The sequence below is a fragment of the Echinops telfairi genome, unplaced genomic scaffold, assembly GCF_000313985.2.
Source record: "Echinops telfairi isolate 266 unplaced genomic scaffold, ASM31398v2 ScPeMD7_31;HRSCAF=116, whole genome shotgun sequence".
Classification (NCBI taxonomy): domain Eukaryota; kingdom Metazoa; phylum Chordata; class Mammalia; order Afrosoricida; family Tenrecidae; genus Echinops; species Echinops telfairi.
The window spans coordinates 45,620,831-45,634,136 of NW_022103928.1; the positions used below are offsets into that span (position 1 = coordinate 45,620,831).

Genomic DNA, 13,306 nt, shown 5'->3' on the forward strand with positions numbered 1-13,306 from the left:
TCCACTCTCCACCCTCTCCTGCTTCAACGGGCAAACGTCCACTCTCCACCCTCTCCTGCTTCAATGGGTAAACGTCCACTCTCCACCCTCAGATTTCGTAATGATGACAGCAAGTAACAGACTGTTTTCTGTTTGTAAAAGCCATGAGCATGAAGACTTACGGTGCCACCAAATCTGCATGGACCCTAGGTTGGCCTCAATGAAGCTTCTGATGATCTTGAGATAGGAATGCCGGGAGTGACGGGTCCAGTTTTCAGGGGCCTGCCTGGGTAGGCCTGGGCCGGTAGGAGGGGCTGTTCCACCAAGGACAGACAAGCAGTACAGGTATGAAGCCAGCTGTTGGTGACCCAGCAGGACGAGACGTTCCACTCCCTGCATCCACAGTACACCCCAGAGGGCCACCAACTTCCGAGTGGCTGAGGCCACTGACCCTGCAGCTAAAAATATCGGGCAGGTTTTGCTGACTTCACTCCGAGGAAGAGCTGGCAGAAGGGGAAGATAGTTGGCGTCAGTCACCTACACGAGGCTGTGAGCAGTATCTCGACCTGTAAAATGTGCTTATTCTCCCCACGGCTCTCAGAAACCCGGGCCATTTCCACGCTCTTGGTTTGGCATCATCTTCGGCACGTTTGGCACCAGAAGTATAACTTTATAGCTTCATAGAAAGGACCAGAAAGCTTCCTATCATATCCTCCACTCTGCAGGGATGGAGGGGATCTTTCTTAACTAGTAAGTAAGGAAAAAAACAAAAAAACAAACAGCCAACCAACCAACCAACTTTCCTGGCCTGAGCAGCGAGCGCTTTGGGGAGAGTCGGAATTGCTTCGCCCTGAGGTTCTGTCCACCCTCCTCCTAGGTACAGGGAAAACTGAACCTCTCTCTCCCGGAGCCCGAGTAGGGCTGTGTAGTTAGATTGGTCCCAAGGGCGGAAGTAGAAGTAACACGTTGTTTCCAGTGAAGAACATCTATCTGAGGGCTGCTACAAGACTCCAGAGTTGGCTTGCATCCGGGCATGCTGTCAACATTCTGTATGTTCTTAGAGCAAGGAGCTTGGAATGCTTGGCCACCAAGCTTCCTTCTCCCCTCCTTCCTATGGCACCGGCCCTGCCAAAGCCCCCCTGCAGCCCGTCTTTATCTACCCCCCACTCTTTGAATTTGTCCTCCCTTTATGATGCAGAGCAGTTATGTAACCATCTTTTGGGTATGAGCATCTTCATTACCCCCAATTCTTTCATATTGGAACATTTCATCTGAAAAAAAAAATACACGGCTCTTTTTCTAAAGGACATCTGGTAAGTTTTATTCCCCCTAGTTCCTCACATTTGGATGAACTCAGTTCTGCAAAGCATTATAGGCTGGGACCACAGCATGTCTGCTCCTGCCACACACGCTCACACCTTGCAACCCGGTCATAACTGCTTGTACTGGCTGTGATTTACTGTGCCATCAGTCCAAGACACAGTTGTATGTGACTTCCCATTTACCATTAAGAAATATGACAGTGGCCATTACCCTAAAAAAAAAAAAGTGTTGACAAGGATTCCTAAAACCAAATTCTCTATTTGGTACAGCTGTCCTCCAGAACCAGTGGTTTCCTTCTATCATGTTGACATGGTGAATGAGGTCACCACTCAGGTTTCTCTCTCTCCTTTTTGGCTCCTAGAAGGCTCTCAGCGAACTCATGGTCCAAATTTAGATGGGTATAAAATTCCACGGCTCGCAGTTTGGGTACCACGCCACTGCAATTCATCCTTCGACCCTCTTCCTCTTCGCCTCTGTTCATACATGCATGTTTTAACTTCTGTTTATTATACTTACATGCTGCCTTAAACCCTTTTGTTTGTGTGATGAGATAGAAATGCATTGAAAAATTACAAACGACAGTAGTACCAGTTTATTTCTTTCGTGGCGGGATCGCTCTGCAATCCCAGGATGTGGGGAGGCAGCTTCCTCTGTGTGCTTCTCCTTGACCTCTGCGCTTTCCCAATGCCTCCATGGTTAAACAAAATCCCTGCTATGCTCTTTAGGTTCGATTCCAGTCTGGCCAAGGGGAGAAAAATGGGCGGAGCCACAATGTAATTAATCTCCCTTCTAAAGGACAGAGTTGCATATGTGAAAGTGTTCACACCTTCCACTTTCTTGGCGACATCGCCACACCTAAATGCAAAATGGGCTGGGGAAATGAGTGTCTGGGTACAATTTGGGGGCTGTATGACGTAAGAAACACACCTTGGTCAAACCACAGCTAAGTACTCCGCGCTCACTCAAAGGCCTGCGAGATTGGAACCCACCTCATTGCTCCATGTGAGAAGGGCCCAGCCATCTGCTTCCTTAAAGATGAATGTCAAGGAAACCCTAAGGCAGTGGTTCTCAACCTTCCTCATGCCACGACCCTTTCATACAGCTCCTCATGGTCTGGTGACCCCCCAACCATAAAATTATTGTCATTCCTACTTCATTACCGTCATTTTGCTACTGTTATGAACCGGGCGACCCCTGTAAAAGGGTTGTTCGACCCCCAAAGGGTTCTCGACCCACAGGTTGAGAACTGCTGCCCTAAGTCGCTGTGTTTCGTGGGGTTGCTAAGTTGAAGCTGACCCAACAGAACCTCACAACAAATTAGGAAAGGAAGGGACAAGGAAATGAACCTTCGGAGCTAACTTGTAATCCTGTGCTCCTTTTAGAGTCTCAGGATAATTCTGAAGTGGGCAGAGAAAGAGGGAGAGACAGAGAGAGAGTCAGGAGCCCCATTTGATACCAAATCCAGTTGTAATGGGCGCCTTGGCTCAAACCAGGCAGGCTGTTTGTCTATATGTCTGAAAAGAGGTTGAAAAAAGAACAATGGTTTTTACTGTATTTCAGCTTACACAGCCTCGTGGTTGAGATGTTGCCTGCCTTTTCTGCCATGTGCAATTGTTTACAGGGAAGTACTGCCACTCAAAGACACCAGACAGGCTGTTCACCTTGGGGTGGAAACCCATAAGAAGGAGCTGGATTAGAGTCAATTAAATGGGCCCACCCTGCACTGGTGGTGCCCTGCTTCTGAGGCCCCAACCACTGGACATAGGGGCAATGGGCTGGCATGGGCTAGCCTGTTCAGGCATGACTATGCTGCTTTAAGGTGAGTCAGTCAGAAGGGGGAAGGTTTCCCATCCAAGAGGTGGTCATCTTCCTATCAACCGCCATGGTGGAAGGTCATCTGAGATAGCAAAAGAGACTCTCAGGTGAAGAGATTACTTCTTTTTCCTCCCTTCTGTGGGCAATAAGAATGGAAACAGAACATGCCAGGAGTACTCCTGCTGGTGGGGGGAGGTGGTGTCTGATACATGAAGGCAGGAAAGAAAATAGACACACGGATTGTCTTCTCCTGGACTTGGATGTGATCCTAGCCTTCAGGGCGCTGAGACTGGACATGTGGCAAGAACTGTGCATTTTTCTTGGAGCTTTAAGGAGACTTTCTTAAAGTGTGTGGCCTGTCTGGTCATAGCTGTACCTCAAGGGAACAACCTGCTTCATGCTTGGGACACAATAGCCACCCAGGAACAGGAAATGTTGCTATAGGTGGGGCAGGGTTCTCTTGGGGCAGCCGTCTCCACTGGACCAGCAGCAGCTAAATCTCGGCAGGGAGGAGGCCAGCAGTGGATCCATTGCCCAGGAATCGAGAGAGTTTCCTGGGGACCCTGGAATAGTGGGGAAGTTCTGAGGCAGGAGAAATGACTTTGTGGGCAGTGGGGGCTTCAAAGTCCTCGGTCTTTTGGAATGATGGGAAATACAATTTCACACCAGCTGTGTGACCTTGGCCACCTGGACAGATTTCTCTTTCCCTCAATCTGCTCATTTACAAGAGGGGAATACCTAACTCGGGCTAGTGAACGAATGACTATACATCTACATTGGGGGCGTTGAACCCACCCTGACGTGACGCTCACACTGAACGAGTTATCGTTTGCTGTTGTCACTCACTACAGGAAGTCTGGCGCAACGATCGCTGTGAGCGCCGTCTTCAAGGAGGGCGAAGCGCTGGAAGGCTGGGATTTCCCACTCAGGGAGGATTGCAGATGCCTTAGGACAGAGGGGGTGCAAGCGAATTCTTGGGATAGGAGAGGACAGCAGGGTCTTAAGGGAGCTGCGGGAAAGATGAGGGCACAGCCAAATCGAGCAGAAAGAGCTTGGGGTACAGGGAAACCATGTGAGAAGGCAGGAGGTGATGTAGGCTGCAGGGTAGGGGGGGGCGCTGTGGGGGTAGTGGTACCACCAGGAGGGCGAGAACAGAGACATCCACACTTGGGAAGACACTAAAACATCACCACGATCTGAGGGAAATCTGTAGGAAAACCCAGAAGATGTCTGGCCAGGCGCAGAAGAAAGTTCTGTCTGAAAACACTAGCTCAGAGCAAAGGCCGGACAGAAGTAGTAGGACCTAGGGTGTACCAGGACTCTGACTGAGAGGAAGCCTATGGTTAATGCAGCTAGACCACCTCTGCCAGTTCATGGGAGGCTAGCATCTCCCTGACCCTTCACTCGCCCTGCTCAGCCCTAGCCAGGGAGAACCTGAGGATACAGCAAGCAGACTTGCACCTGCCTTCTGATGCCAGAGATACTGCCTCGCTCTCTCTGGAGAGGAGTTTCTGTCTGCTTGTGAGACTGGAGTTCTCTGGGAGCCTCCCATCACGGCGCGCCGTTGGAGCTGCAGTCTCTGGCAGGGGTGCAGTATCTAGTGATTCCACCCAAGGGCAAGACTTCAACCTTTGCTGGAGGTTGAAGGCTGAGGACTGCTTCACCGTGGAGACTTCACCTGGACCCCCCACCCCCCTTGCTTCCTTCCCCTTGAAGTGTGAAGCCCCTGGTCTCCAGCATCATCTCAGAGACTGCTTCCTGGAGGCCTGAGCAACAGGACTACGTGATTTCTGACTCCGTGTTTCCCTGGGAAGCCCGGCTGTCCAGGGCCAAGCAGCATTCATGGTAGACCTGGATCCTACAAGCCCCAGACAGGCTCCCTTGACCAGAGCACTAACGCATGGGGGCTACTCTGCATCCAGCCAGTGATTCTGGCTTCTGGCCGGATGTGAGCATGTCCTGGGTCAGGAAGTGGGGAGGGCATGGAGGCCAGAGGTTCCCGTGCACATCCGGGGTTGTACACGGCTGGGGCGAGAAGGCGATGTAGCCATGAGGAAGTGGCCCCGGCTGCTGTGGAGGAGGAGGAGAGGGAGTGGGAGAGCTGTTGGGTCGGTGCTGATTTCTCCCTCAGGCAGAGCCCTTTCTTCAGTACTCGAAGGTGATCGTCTTGCTCCTCAGGTATTCGTTGAGGGCTGCCTCTCCTGCAAGACACCACACACCGTGAGGACCACCAAGGTGGCAGCAGCCCCCCTCCAGGCCAGGCCCCCACTCAGGTGCTGCACACAGATCCTCTCACCACATCCCTGTCCTCTCTCATTCCCACCTGCACGTGAGAACCCGAGGTCCAGCAGGGTCTCAGGCAGGTCACTGCTACCAACAGTGGTGAAGCCAGGATGCCAACCAGGCAATCCACCCCCCACCCCTACCCCACCTCAGATGTTTCTTCAGCCCTGATCAACTCTTTCCAGTTAGGGGCTCCCCATCAGCCAGAGCGGGGGTCAGAGAGGTCTAGTGCGCAGACAAGCACTATCTCCTCTCCGTTTCAGCCTCTGGCACCTGCTGCCTGCCGGCTAGGTGCAGAGAAGGCAGTGGCTGGGGAAAGGCACCTTCACCAAGTCCCCAAAGCCCCAAACTCAGCTAGAACCCATGTGACTGGTTTCTTTGATGCTACAACAAGTATGCAGACAGGTGACTGTGGCTCATGGCCTGCTGAGCACCGACCTCCCAGTTTGATGTCACTTCCTCCACCCCACAGTCATGACACCTACCCCCTAACTGAAACTGGACCCCCCCAGTCCTGAAACCTTCTCCTCACGCCTGGACCCTTCTCCCCAACCCTGGCACCTACCTTTATCTCCAAGCATTGACACTTCACCTTCAGTTCTGATACCTACCCATGACCACTGGCACCTACTTTCAGCCATGATGCCTACCTCCTCATACTGGCACCTACCACCCAGACCTGGTACCCATTCTCCAAGCATTGGCACTTCACCTTCAGTTCTGATACCTACCCATGGCCACTGGCACCTACTTTCAGCCATGATGCCTACCTCTTAATACTGGCACCTACCACCCAGACCTGGTACCCATTCCTCTAGACATGGTACATGGCATAACCATGCTCCACCCCTACTCAGCCCTGGTGTCTCTCCTATAGCCCTGACACCTCACCCCAGAGTCCCAACACAGCCAGCCCTGGTCCCTTTCCTCCATGTGCAAGAATCCCCCATCGCTGACATGTATCCCCCGATCCTAGGGACATCCTCCCCAGCCATGGCGCCTCCCCTCACTGCCATCACTTACCCCATAGCCCTGAAACCTCCTGCCCAAGCTTGGCACCTGCCTGACAGCCCTGACACCTGACACTGCCTCTGAACCCTTGCACCTCCCAGGGTTGACACCTCCCTCCAGCCCTGGCATCCGGCCCCCAACAATGGCACCTCTTCCTCTACTCTGCTACCTCCCCTGAAGCCTCTTACCTACTCCTCCAGTCTTGGACACCTCCCCTCTAGCCCTGCAACCTCTGACTGAGCTCTAGAACCCCTTTCCCACCCAGCCCATACTTATCACCCCAGCCCTGACACCTACCTCCCACCCCCAGCGTCTGACCCTGGGATGTCTAACACCTTCCCACCAGCCATGCTAACTGTCCTCCTGCCCCCCTCCAGTTCTGAAAGTCACCTCCCCCACCTACCAGTCCTAACATCCTTCCGTAACCGCGGTACCCCCTCTTTAGCTTTGATCCTCCTCCTGCCCTATCTATCGTTCCCCAGCTGCAGTTAATGATTCCCAGATGTTTGTGCCAGTCACGACACTTCCTCAGGGATCTCTGGCCCGGTCCCAAATCAGCTCTGTTCCCGTGAGTCTACTGGCCCCTCTGCAGGACACAGGCCGTGGAGGGAGGAGAGAGCAGGGGAACTTGGTATGTCAAGAGTGGCAGGGGGCTTGGCAGCTTCAACCTTTTCTGGAAGACTGTGGTCAAGAAAAGGCAGTTTGGGAGAAGGAGGGGCGGGGGAGAACAGCAGGAGCCCAAGTTGCCGGTGTGTCTGTGGGTACTTGAGTAGCTAGGCGATGTGTAAGCCATGTCTCTCTGACACGTGTGGGTTCATGTGGGCCTGTGTGTGTGCGCCAGGGCCTGTGGTGTCAGGAGGCTGCTGGTCATTTCACAGCATCCGTGGAGGTTTCCGAGGGGTTTGAATGTTCCCCAGATGGAAAAGATGAAAGAATGATTCCCCTTCGGCATCAGCCTCTGCCTGAAACTTCCTGGAGTTCCTGAGCCAACACAGGGGTCTGAAGAGAGGCACCAAGACTTCCAAGAGGCAATGGGGTGGCTCTTTCCAGACGTTGACACCCTACCAGGCTCGGCCAGCAGAGTGGCGAGTGGCCAGTCCAGCTGGCATGCATCTGCAGAGGCAGGACCGGGAGTCAAGAGCCGTGGGGTAGCCCAAGAAGGAGGAATGCTGGAGCAGAGCTGGGCTTTGCCAAGGGAACAGTAGGCCCGTGTGCATCATGGTGCCTGCCCCTTGGGACCCACCGCTGCTGTGGCATCTGTCACTAAGGCTGTTCAGACTGGGCCTCAGTCCCTGGGGCCAATCAGTCCCTAAGGCTTCTCATCACCTGGTTGACCCCCGAGTCTCTAACCACGACCTGTAGGACCTTTCATGAGCTAATCTCCCACCGCCCTCTCCTCCTCTTCTCCTGCCAGTCCTTCCCTTCTCTAGCACATGCTGCCCACTGTCACCTCCTCTCTGTTCCTTAGGACTTGTGCTGTGCCCTCTGTCAGAAGCCTCACCTGCTCTATCTGTGGAAGCTGTTCTCATCACCCAGGGCTCCACTCAGTTTTCATCTCCTGGAGAGATTCTCTGGCAAGTCCTCACCTCCTGCTCTCAGTTCCCCACCACTCCCACTTCACTTTGCTTGGTTTTCTGCGCAGGATCCTCTAGAGCAGTGGTTCTCAACCTGTGGGTCATAATCCCTTTAGGAGTCGAACGACCCTTTCACGGGGGTTTCCCGATTCATCACAGTAGCAAAATGACAGTGATGAAGTAGCAATGACAATAATTTAATGGTTGGAGGGTCACCAGACCAGGAGCAACTGTGTGAAAGGGTTGCAGCATGAGGAAGGTGGAGAACCACTGCTCTAGAGGCATCTCATTCACCGATAGGGCTGTGGCTTGTCTCCCCCACTCAAAAGCTGTCTTACTCAACACCGCACCCCTCGCACCCAGAGTAGTGCCTGGCAGAGTGACCTTTAACTGATGCCCATTGAATGAATGAGCACGAACAAGCAAATGAATGGAAGCAGACCTGCGGGCAGGATGGACTTACCCAGGTCCTTGCCAAATCCAGACTGCTTGAAACCCCCAAAGGGCGCGGCCACGTCTGTCTTGTTGTATGTGTTGACAAACACGGTGCCGGCTTGGAGTCGGTCACTCACATACAGGGCTTTGTTGATGTCCCTGGTGAAAACGCCAGAGGCCAAGCCAAATTCGGTGGCGTTGGCCCGAGACAGCACAGCGTCCACGTCGCTGTAGAGAACATCCAAGAAGGACTCTGTGAGGGAGGGCCCAAGGCCCCAACCCCTGAAAAGGGGCCACCGAGCCCCATGAAGTTGCTGTGGTTCAGCGAGGTGCCACCCTGCCCAAAGGTCAGCCCAGCCTCCTCCAAGCCCTAACTCCAAGGTGAGCCCAGTCACACCAGGCTGGTCCTTGAGTCTACAGGGAGAGAAGCTTCGGGTAAGAGGACAGCCTACCAGAGTGAGAGCAAATATGAAGGGGAAAGAGGGGCAGAGCAGACGAGGACTAAGCATGAAAGAGAGGAGAGAAGGGTTACAGAATGACGAAGGGACAGCACAGGGTCCTTTGAGGTCATTCAGGGCCAGCCCCTCACATCCCTGACAGAGAAATATGGCTCAGCCGGGAAGCTGGTGGGGTTCCTATCCCTTCTAGGAAGACACAGGCCTGCTATGAGGCTGGGCGTCTTGTGAGGGCCCACGGGAGAGAGCAATAAGGTGCCAGGTTCTAGTAAAATCGGTATATATATATATATATATATATATACACATACATACATATGTATATACATCTATATATATATACATACATATATATATATAAAATCATATTATTGGGGGCTTGTACAACTCTTATCACAATCCATCCAGCCAGCCATTGTACATTTGTTGCCCTCATCATTCTCAAAACATTTGCTTTCTACTTGAGCCCTTGGTATCATCTCCTAATTTTCCCCTTCTCTCTCCCACTCTCCCTCCCTCACGATCCCTTGATAATTTATAAATTATTATTTTGTCATGTCTTACACTGTCCGATGTCTCCCTTCACCCACTTTTCTCTTATCCATCCCCCAGGGAGAAGGTTATATATAGATCATTGTGATTGGTTCCCTCTTTGTCCCCCACCTTCCCCTTCCCCTCCTGGACTATTATAATTTCAACATTTGGAATTGAAATGGATTGAGTATGGAGGCTTGGTACTCCTGTGTAATTTTCTCAGAGACCATATAGACAAGGGACCACTGTAAGAATAGCCTGAGGACAACCTAGAGTCTGTGGAGGTGGGGGTAGGGTAGGGGAGCCCCTTTGCTCCACCGCCCAGGGGCAGGTAAGTCTGCAGGGTTGGCCTTGCTAGCTTATTTGACCAGGAGAGCATGGTGACAGTGACACTGAGATTTCTGAGGCTGGGTCATCAGGAGCCTTACAGTCCCCACCTGAACTCTTGCCTCCTTCTCTGTGGGGAGCCAGGTGCCATGCTGGGGACATACATAGAGAGAGGCCTTGTGACTGCATGAGAGAGCTACCCCAGCTATCCCAACTGAGGTCCAGCCGTTGCATGAAGGGAGACTGGTCTCCCCAAAACCCTGGAGATACTGAAGACCCTGAGTTAAATAGCTACTGCAGTTTACTACACAGCAACCCACCCCGCCCTGTGAAAGATATTGAAAGAGAAACAGAGATAAAATGGCAAGGTTAGAAGGAAGTAAGAGAAAGAAAGAAGGAGACAGAAAATGACGTGGGAAGGGGAGGCGGGAAGGAAATTGCCTTCTGCTCATAGTGGAAGGACTTTGAAGGGCTCTGGGTCACCGACAACTCTCCCTTGTGAATGCCCCCCTCCCCCTTCTCCCACTTTCCCTTCTTCTCCATGGACCACCTCCCACAGCTCACACTCAGACCCCAATAACCTGTGGAGTCTCAATAGACAAAAAAAAAAAAAAAAGATTCCATACCCATCAGCAAATCGAGAGATGATCATGATGGGCCCAAAGGACTCCTCCTTGGCGATGAACATGTGGTCTTTCACATTGGTCAGGACAGTGGGCTCAAAGAAGAAGCCTACAAGAGAGACAGAGGTATGGGTTGTGCCCCCTCCCACCAGCCCCCTTCTCATGGGATGGATCTGGGTCCAGACATCATGCCTGTGCGGCTGTCATCGGCATGTTATCTCATTTAGCCCTCACGACTCTTTTCACTAAACGCTGTCATGGAGAACAAGACTGACTTCACAGAGCTGGTACGCGGCAGAGCGGAGAGTGGAACCCAAGTCCATTGCTAGTGTCCCTAAGTAGGAAAGGGCCTGAGTCCTTCTTGTGACTTTTAATCTGAATGAATATCGGACCTCCTTGACTAAGGTAGACTCCCAGAGAGCTCCCCTACAGTCCCAGGGTTTTAGCCTAGAGAAGAGGCTGGTGCCTGGAGCAGGGCTGTGGATCCCAGTCCTGACAGCAGGATCTCAACAGAGTGCTGTCATCTTCCTGGAAGCCACAGAAGACAAAGGCTAATGCCCCCGCGCAGATGGGCATTGTTTCTTCGACCAGAATACAGTATCAGGCTCCAGAGTTCCTATCCAGGCCTCCACTTCCTTCAGCCCTGCTTCTCAGCTCCTATAGGCTGCGGTTCGGTAGTTGGGCAGATACAACTATGCGGATAGAAATGCTTTCTGTGATAACGTTTTGTTCAGACAGGGGGCTCAGAGGTCCTCTGAGAACCTGTTGGATGGATATTTAATTCAGTCTGATTTAGGAAAAACCACGAGACTTGAATTTTTCTCTATCTCATCTTCATAAAAGCAACAATCAAAAGGAAAAAATATGTCAGTAATATAACTAATAAAATAGTGGGCTCCCAAACCTCGAGTCAGGGTAGGTTTGGCCTCCGTCCCATAGCTCTAATCCTGGCTGGGCTCCAGTAACTCCACTCTCTCTTTGGGCTTCTTCAGGGCTGGTGACAAGAGCTTAAACTGTTTCTAGCATCTGGGGCTGTACCACTTTACTAGTCCTCTTAACCCTGCTCATATGTTTCCATCAGTAACTTCCTTCCATTCCCTTCCATTAGCCCTGCAACCAGGTTGTCTGTGTCCTGCTGAGACCCTGGCTGGGACTGTCCTTGGTCTTGAGAGTTGAGGTGTTGAGTTTTATAACTCAACACATGAGTTATCAAAATTGTGTAGAGGCATGAGGTACCAGGGAACATCTAGCCCCGAGGGCTGGGCTGGGTTTGAGGGCATCAAGGAAGACCTCCAGTATGCCCCTTGAACTGGAGGATGCCTTGGAATTCACCAGGTGGAGAAACTGAGGAAGGATTTGCTAAGCAGAGGAACAGCAAATGCACAGAGAGCATCAAGATACGAGAACACTTGGAAAGTTAATTACAGTTGGCGTATGATTCAAAGGCAAACAAGTTAGAATCAGAGCCTAAAGAACCTGCGATGTAATGTTGAGGAGTTTGAACTTCAGGCTATAGGAAAATGTTTTAACAGTGGTGGAGTTAAAAGCAGCCTTCTGACAGCTACATAATTAGATGACTTGTGGTTTAAGAGGTCACTCAGGAGGATGCTGGAAATACCCAGGCAAGACAATCCAGGCCAAATCAAGGACAAATGGGGGTTGTGGGTCACAGAAAAGGAAGAGTTGAGGATGAACTCTTGTCTTCCTTTCTTCTGTCAGGATAATTGCTCACCTCTCTATGTGAGCGGTGTGGTGGAGCCCAGAGGCATGTATCTGGGAGAAAGGGATTCCCTGGAAGGCATGAGATCACCCAGGTAAAGTGCTCGCCATTACTGCCCCAAGCGAAGAACAGATCTTGAGATTGCCAATATTGAAGAGGCCAATGGAGAAAGCGTTTCTAGCTAAGCGCAATGGCTGAGAAGCACTGACCAAAGAGGAGGAGGAAAACCTGGCAATTCAATATCACGGAATTCATGGGGGAAGAGAATTTCTAGGATAGCACATGGAAGCCCAGGATGATTTCACTTTGCTGTCCCCCTGCTTGGGGCCTGCCAGGTATCTGTCTGTGGGTGGCCCATCCCATCCAAGGTCTCCAGCAGGGGCCTGGCTCTGCAGCAATCAGCCCTCAGGACTCTCTTTGGAGCTGGTCAAGGAATCCGTCATGGCACCTGTGGACCTCCGTTAACCCCATGGACTGAGAGGATCAGACTGACCTGGCCGAGGGACTTGGTTCCCACCACAGACCAGGGTGGCCCCCTCCTTGACACCACGCTGGCAGTACTCAATCAGCTTCTTGAGGTGGGCTTGGTGGTTCTGAGGCCCATGGTTGGTGTCCCGGTCCAACGGGTTCCCAATTTTCATCTTCTTCACCTCTTCTACCTGTGGAAAGCCCGCCTCATCAACCTCACTTCTGACAGTGGCCATCACCCGGCCCTTCCTCCGTTTGCATGTTCAGGGACTGAAGCCTCTTGGGGAGGCCTACACTCCTCATCCTGGCAGTATCTTCTGTCGCCTGGCACCAAGCACACCTTTCAGGCTTATCTCCAATGAGTCCCTTTGTGCAAAGGTATAAACATTCCCAAGGGAGACACAGAGGCTAGTGTCAGGTGACTGGGAAGTGGAGCTGACCATGGATGTGGATGAATGGAAAGGACAGGAAGACATGTTCATGATGAGGGTCAGAGACAAAACACAGTGTGTCCGGACCTTCCCCGGGCTCCACATGCTAGGATGGTCTCTAACTCATGCTGGGTCAATTCTGACTCATAGCAACCCTACAGGGAAGAGCAGAGCTGCCCTCGTTTGGATTTACAAGGCTGTAAATCTCTTTTCAAAATCATTTTATTGGGGACGCGTACAACTCTTATCACAATCCATCCATCCATCCATCCATCCATCCATCCATCCATCCATCCATTGTGTCAAGCACATTTGTACATTTGTTGCC

The 13,306-nt window shown here is 51.9% G+C and overlaps 1 protein-coding gene across 1 annotated transcript in view; it reads right to left on the minus strand.

Annotated features, from left to right (window-relative positions):
* Window positions 1–2,840: 2,840 nt before the first annotated feature.
* Window positions 2,841–13,306, minus strand: part of ALDH1L1 (aldehyde dehydrogenase 1 family member L1) — a 55,202-nt gene continuing 44,736 nt past the window's right edge. Inside the window, exons 20-23 of the mRNA XM_045289839.1 lie at window positions 12,573–12,738; window positions 10,363–10,468; window positions 8,449–8,648; window positions 2,841–5,318 (exon numbers count right to left, since the gene is read on the minus strand). Coding sequence (XP_045145774.1) covers window positions 5,263–5,318; window positions 8,449–8,648; window positions 10,363–10,468; window positions 12,573–12,738 — 528 coding nt within the window. The 3' untranslated portion in view covers window positions 2,841–5,262. The remainder of the gene's footprint in view (window positions 5,319–8,448; window positions 8,649–10,362; window positions 10,469–12,572; window positions 12,739–13,306) is intronic.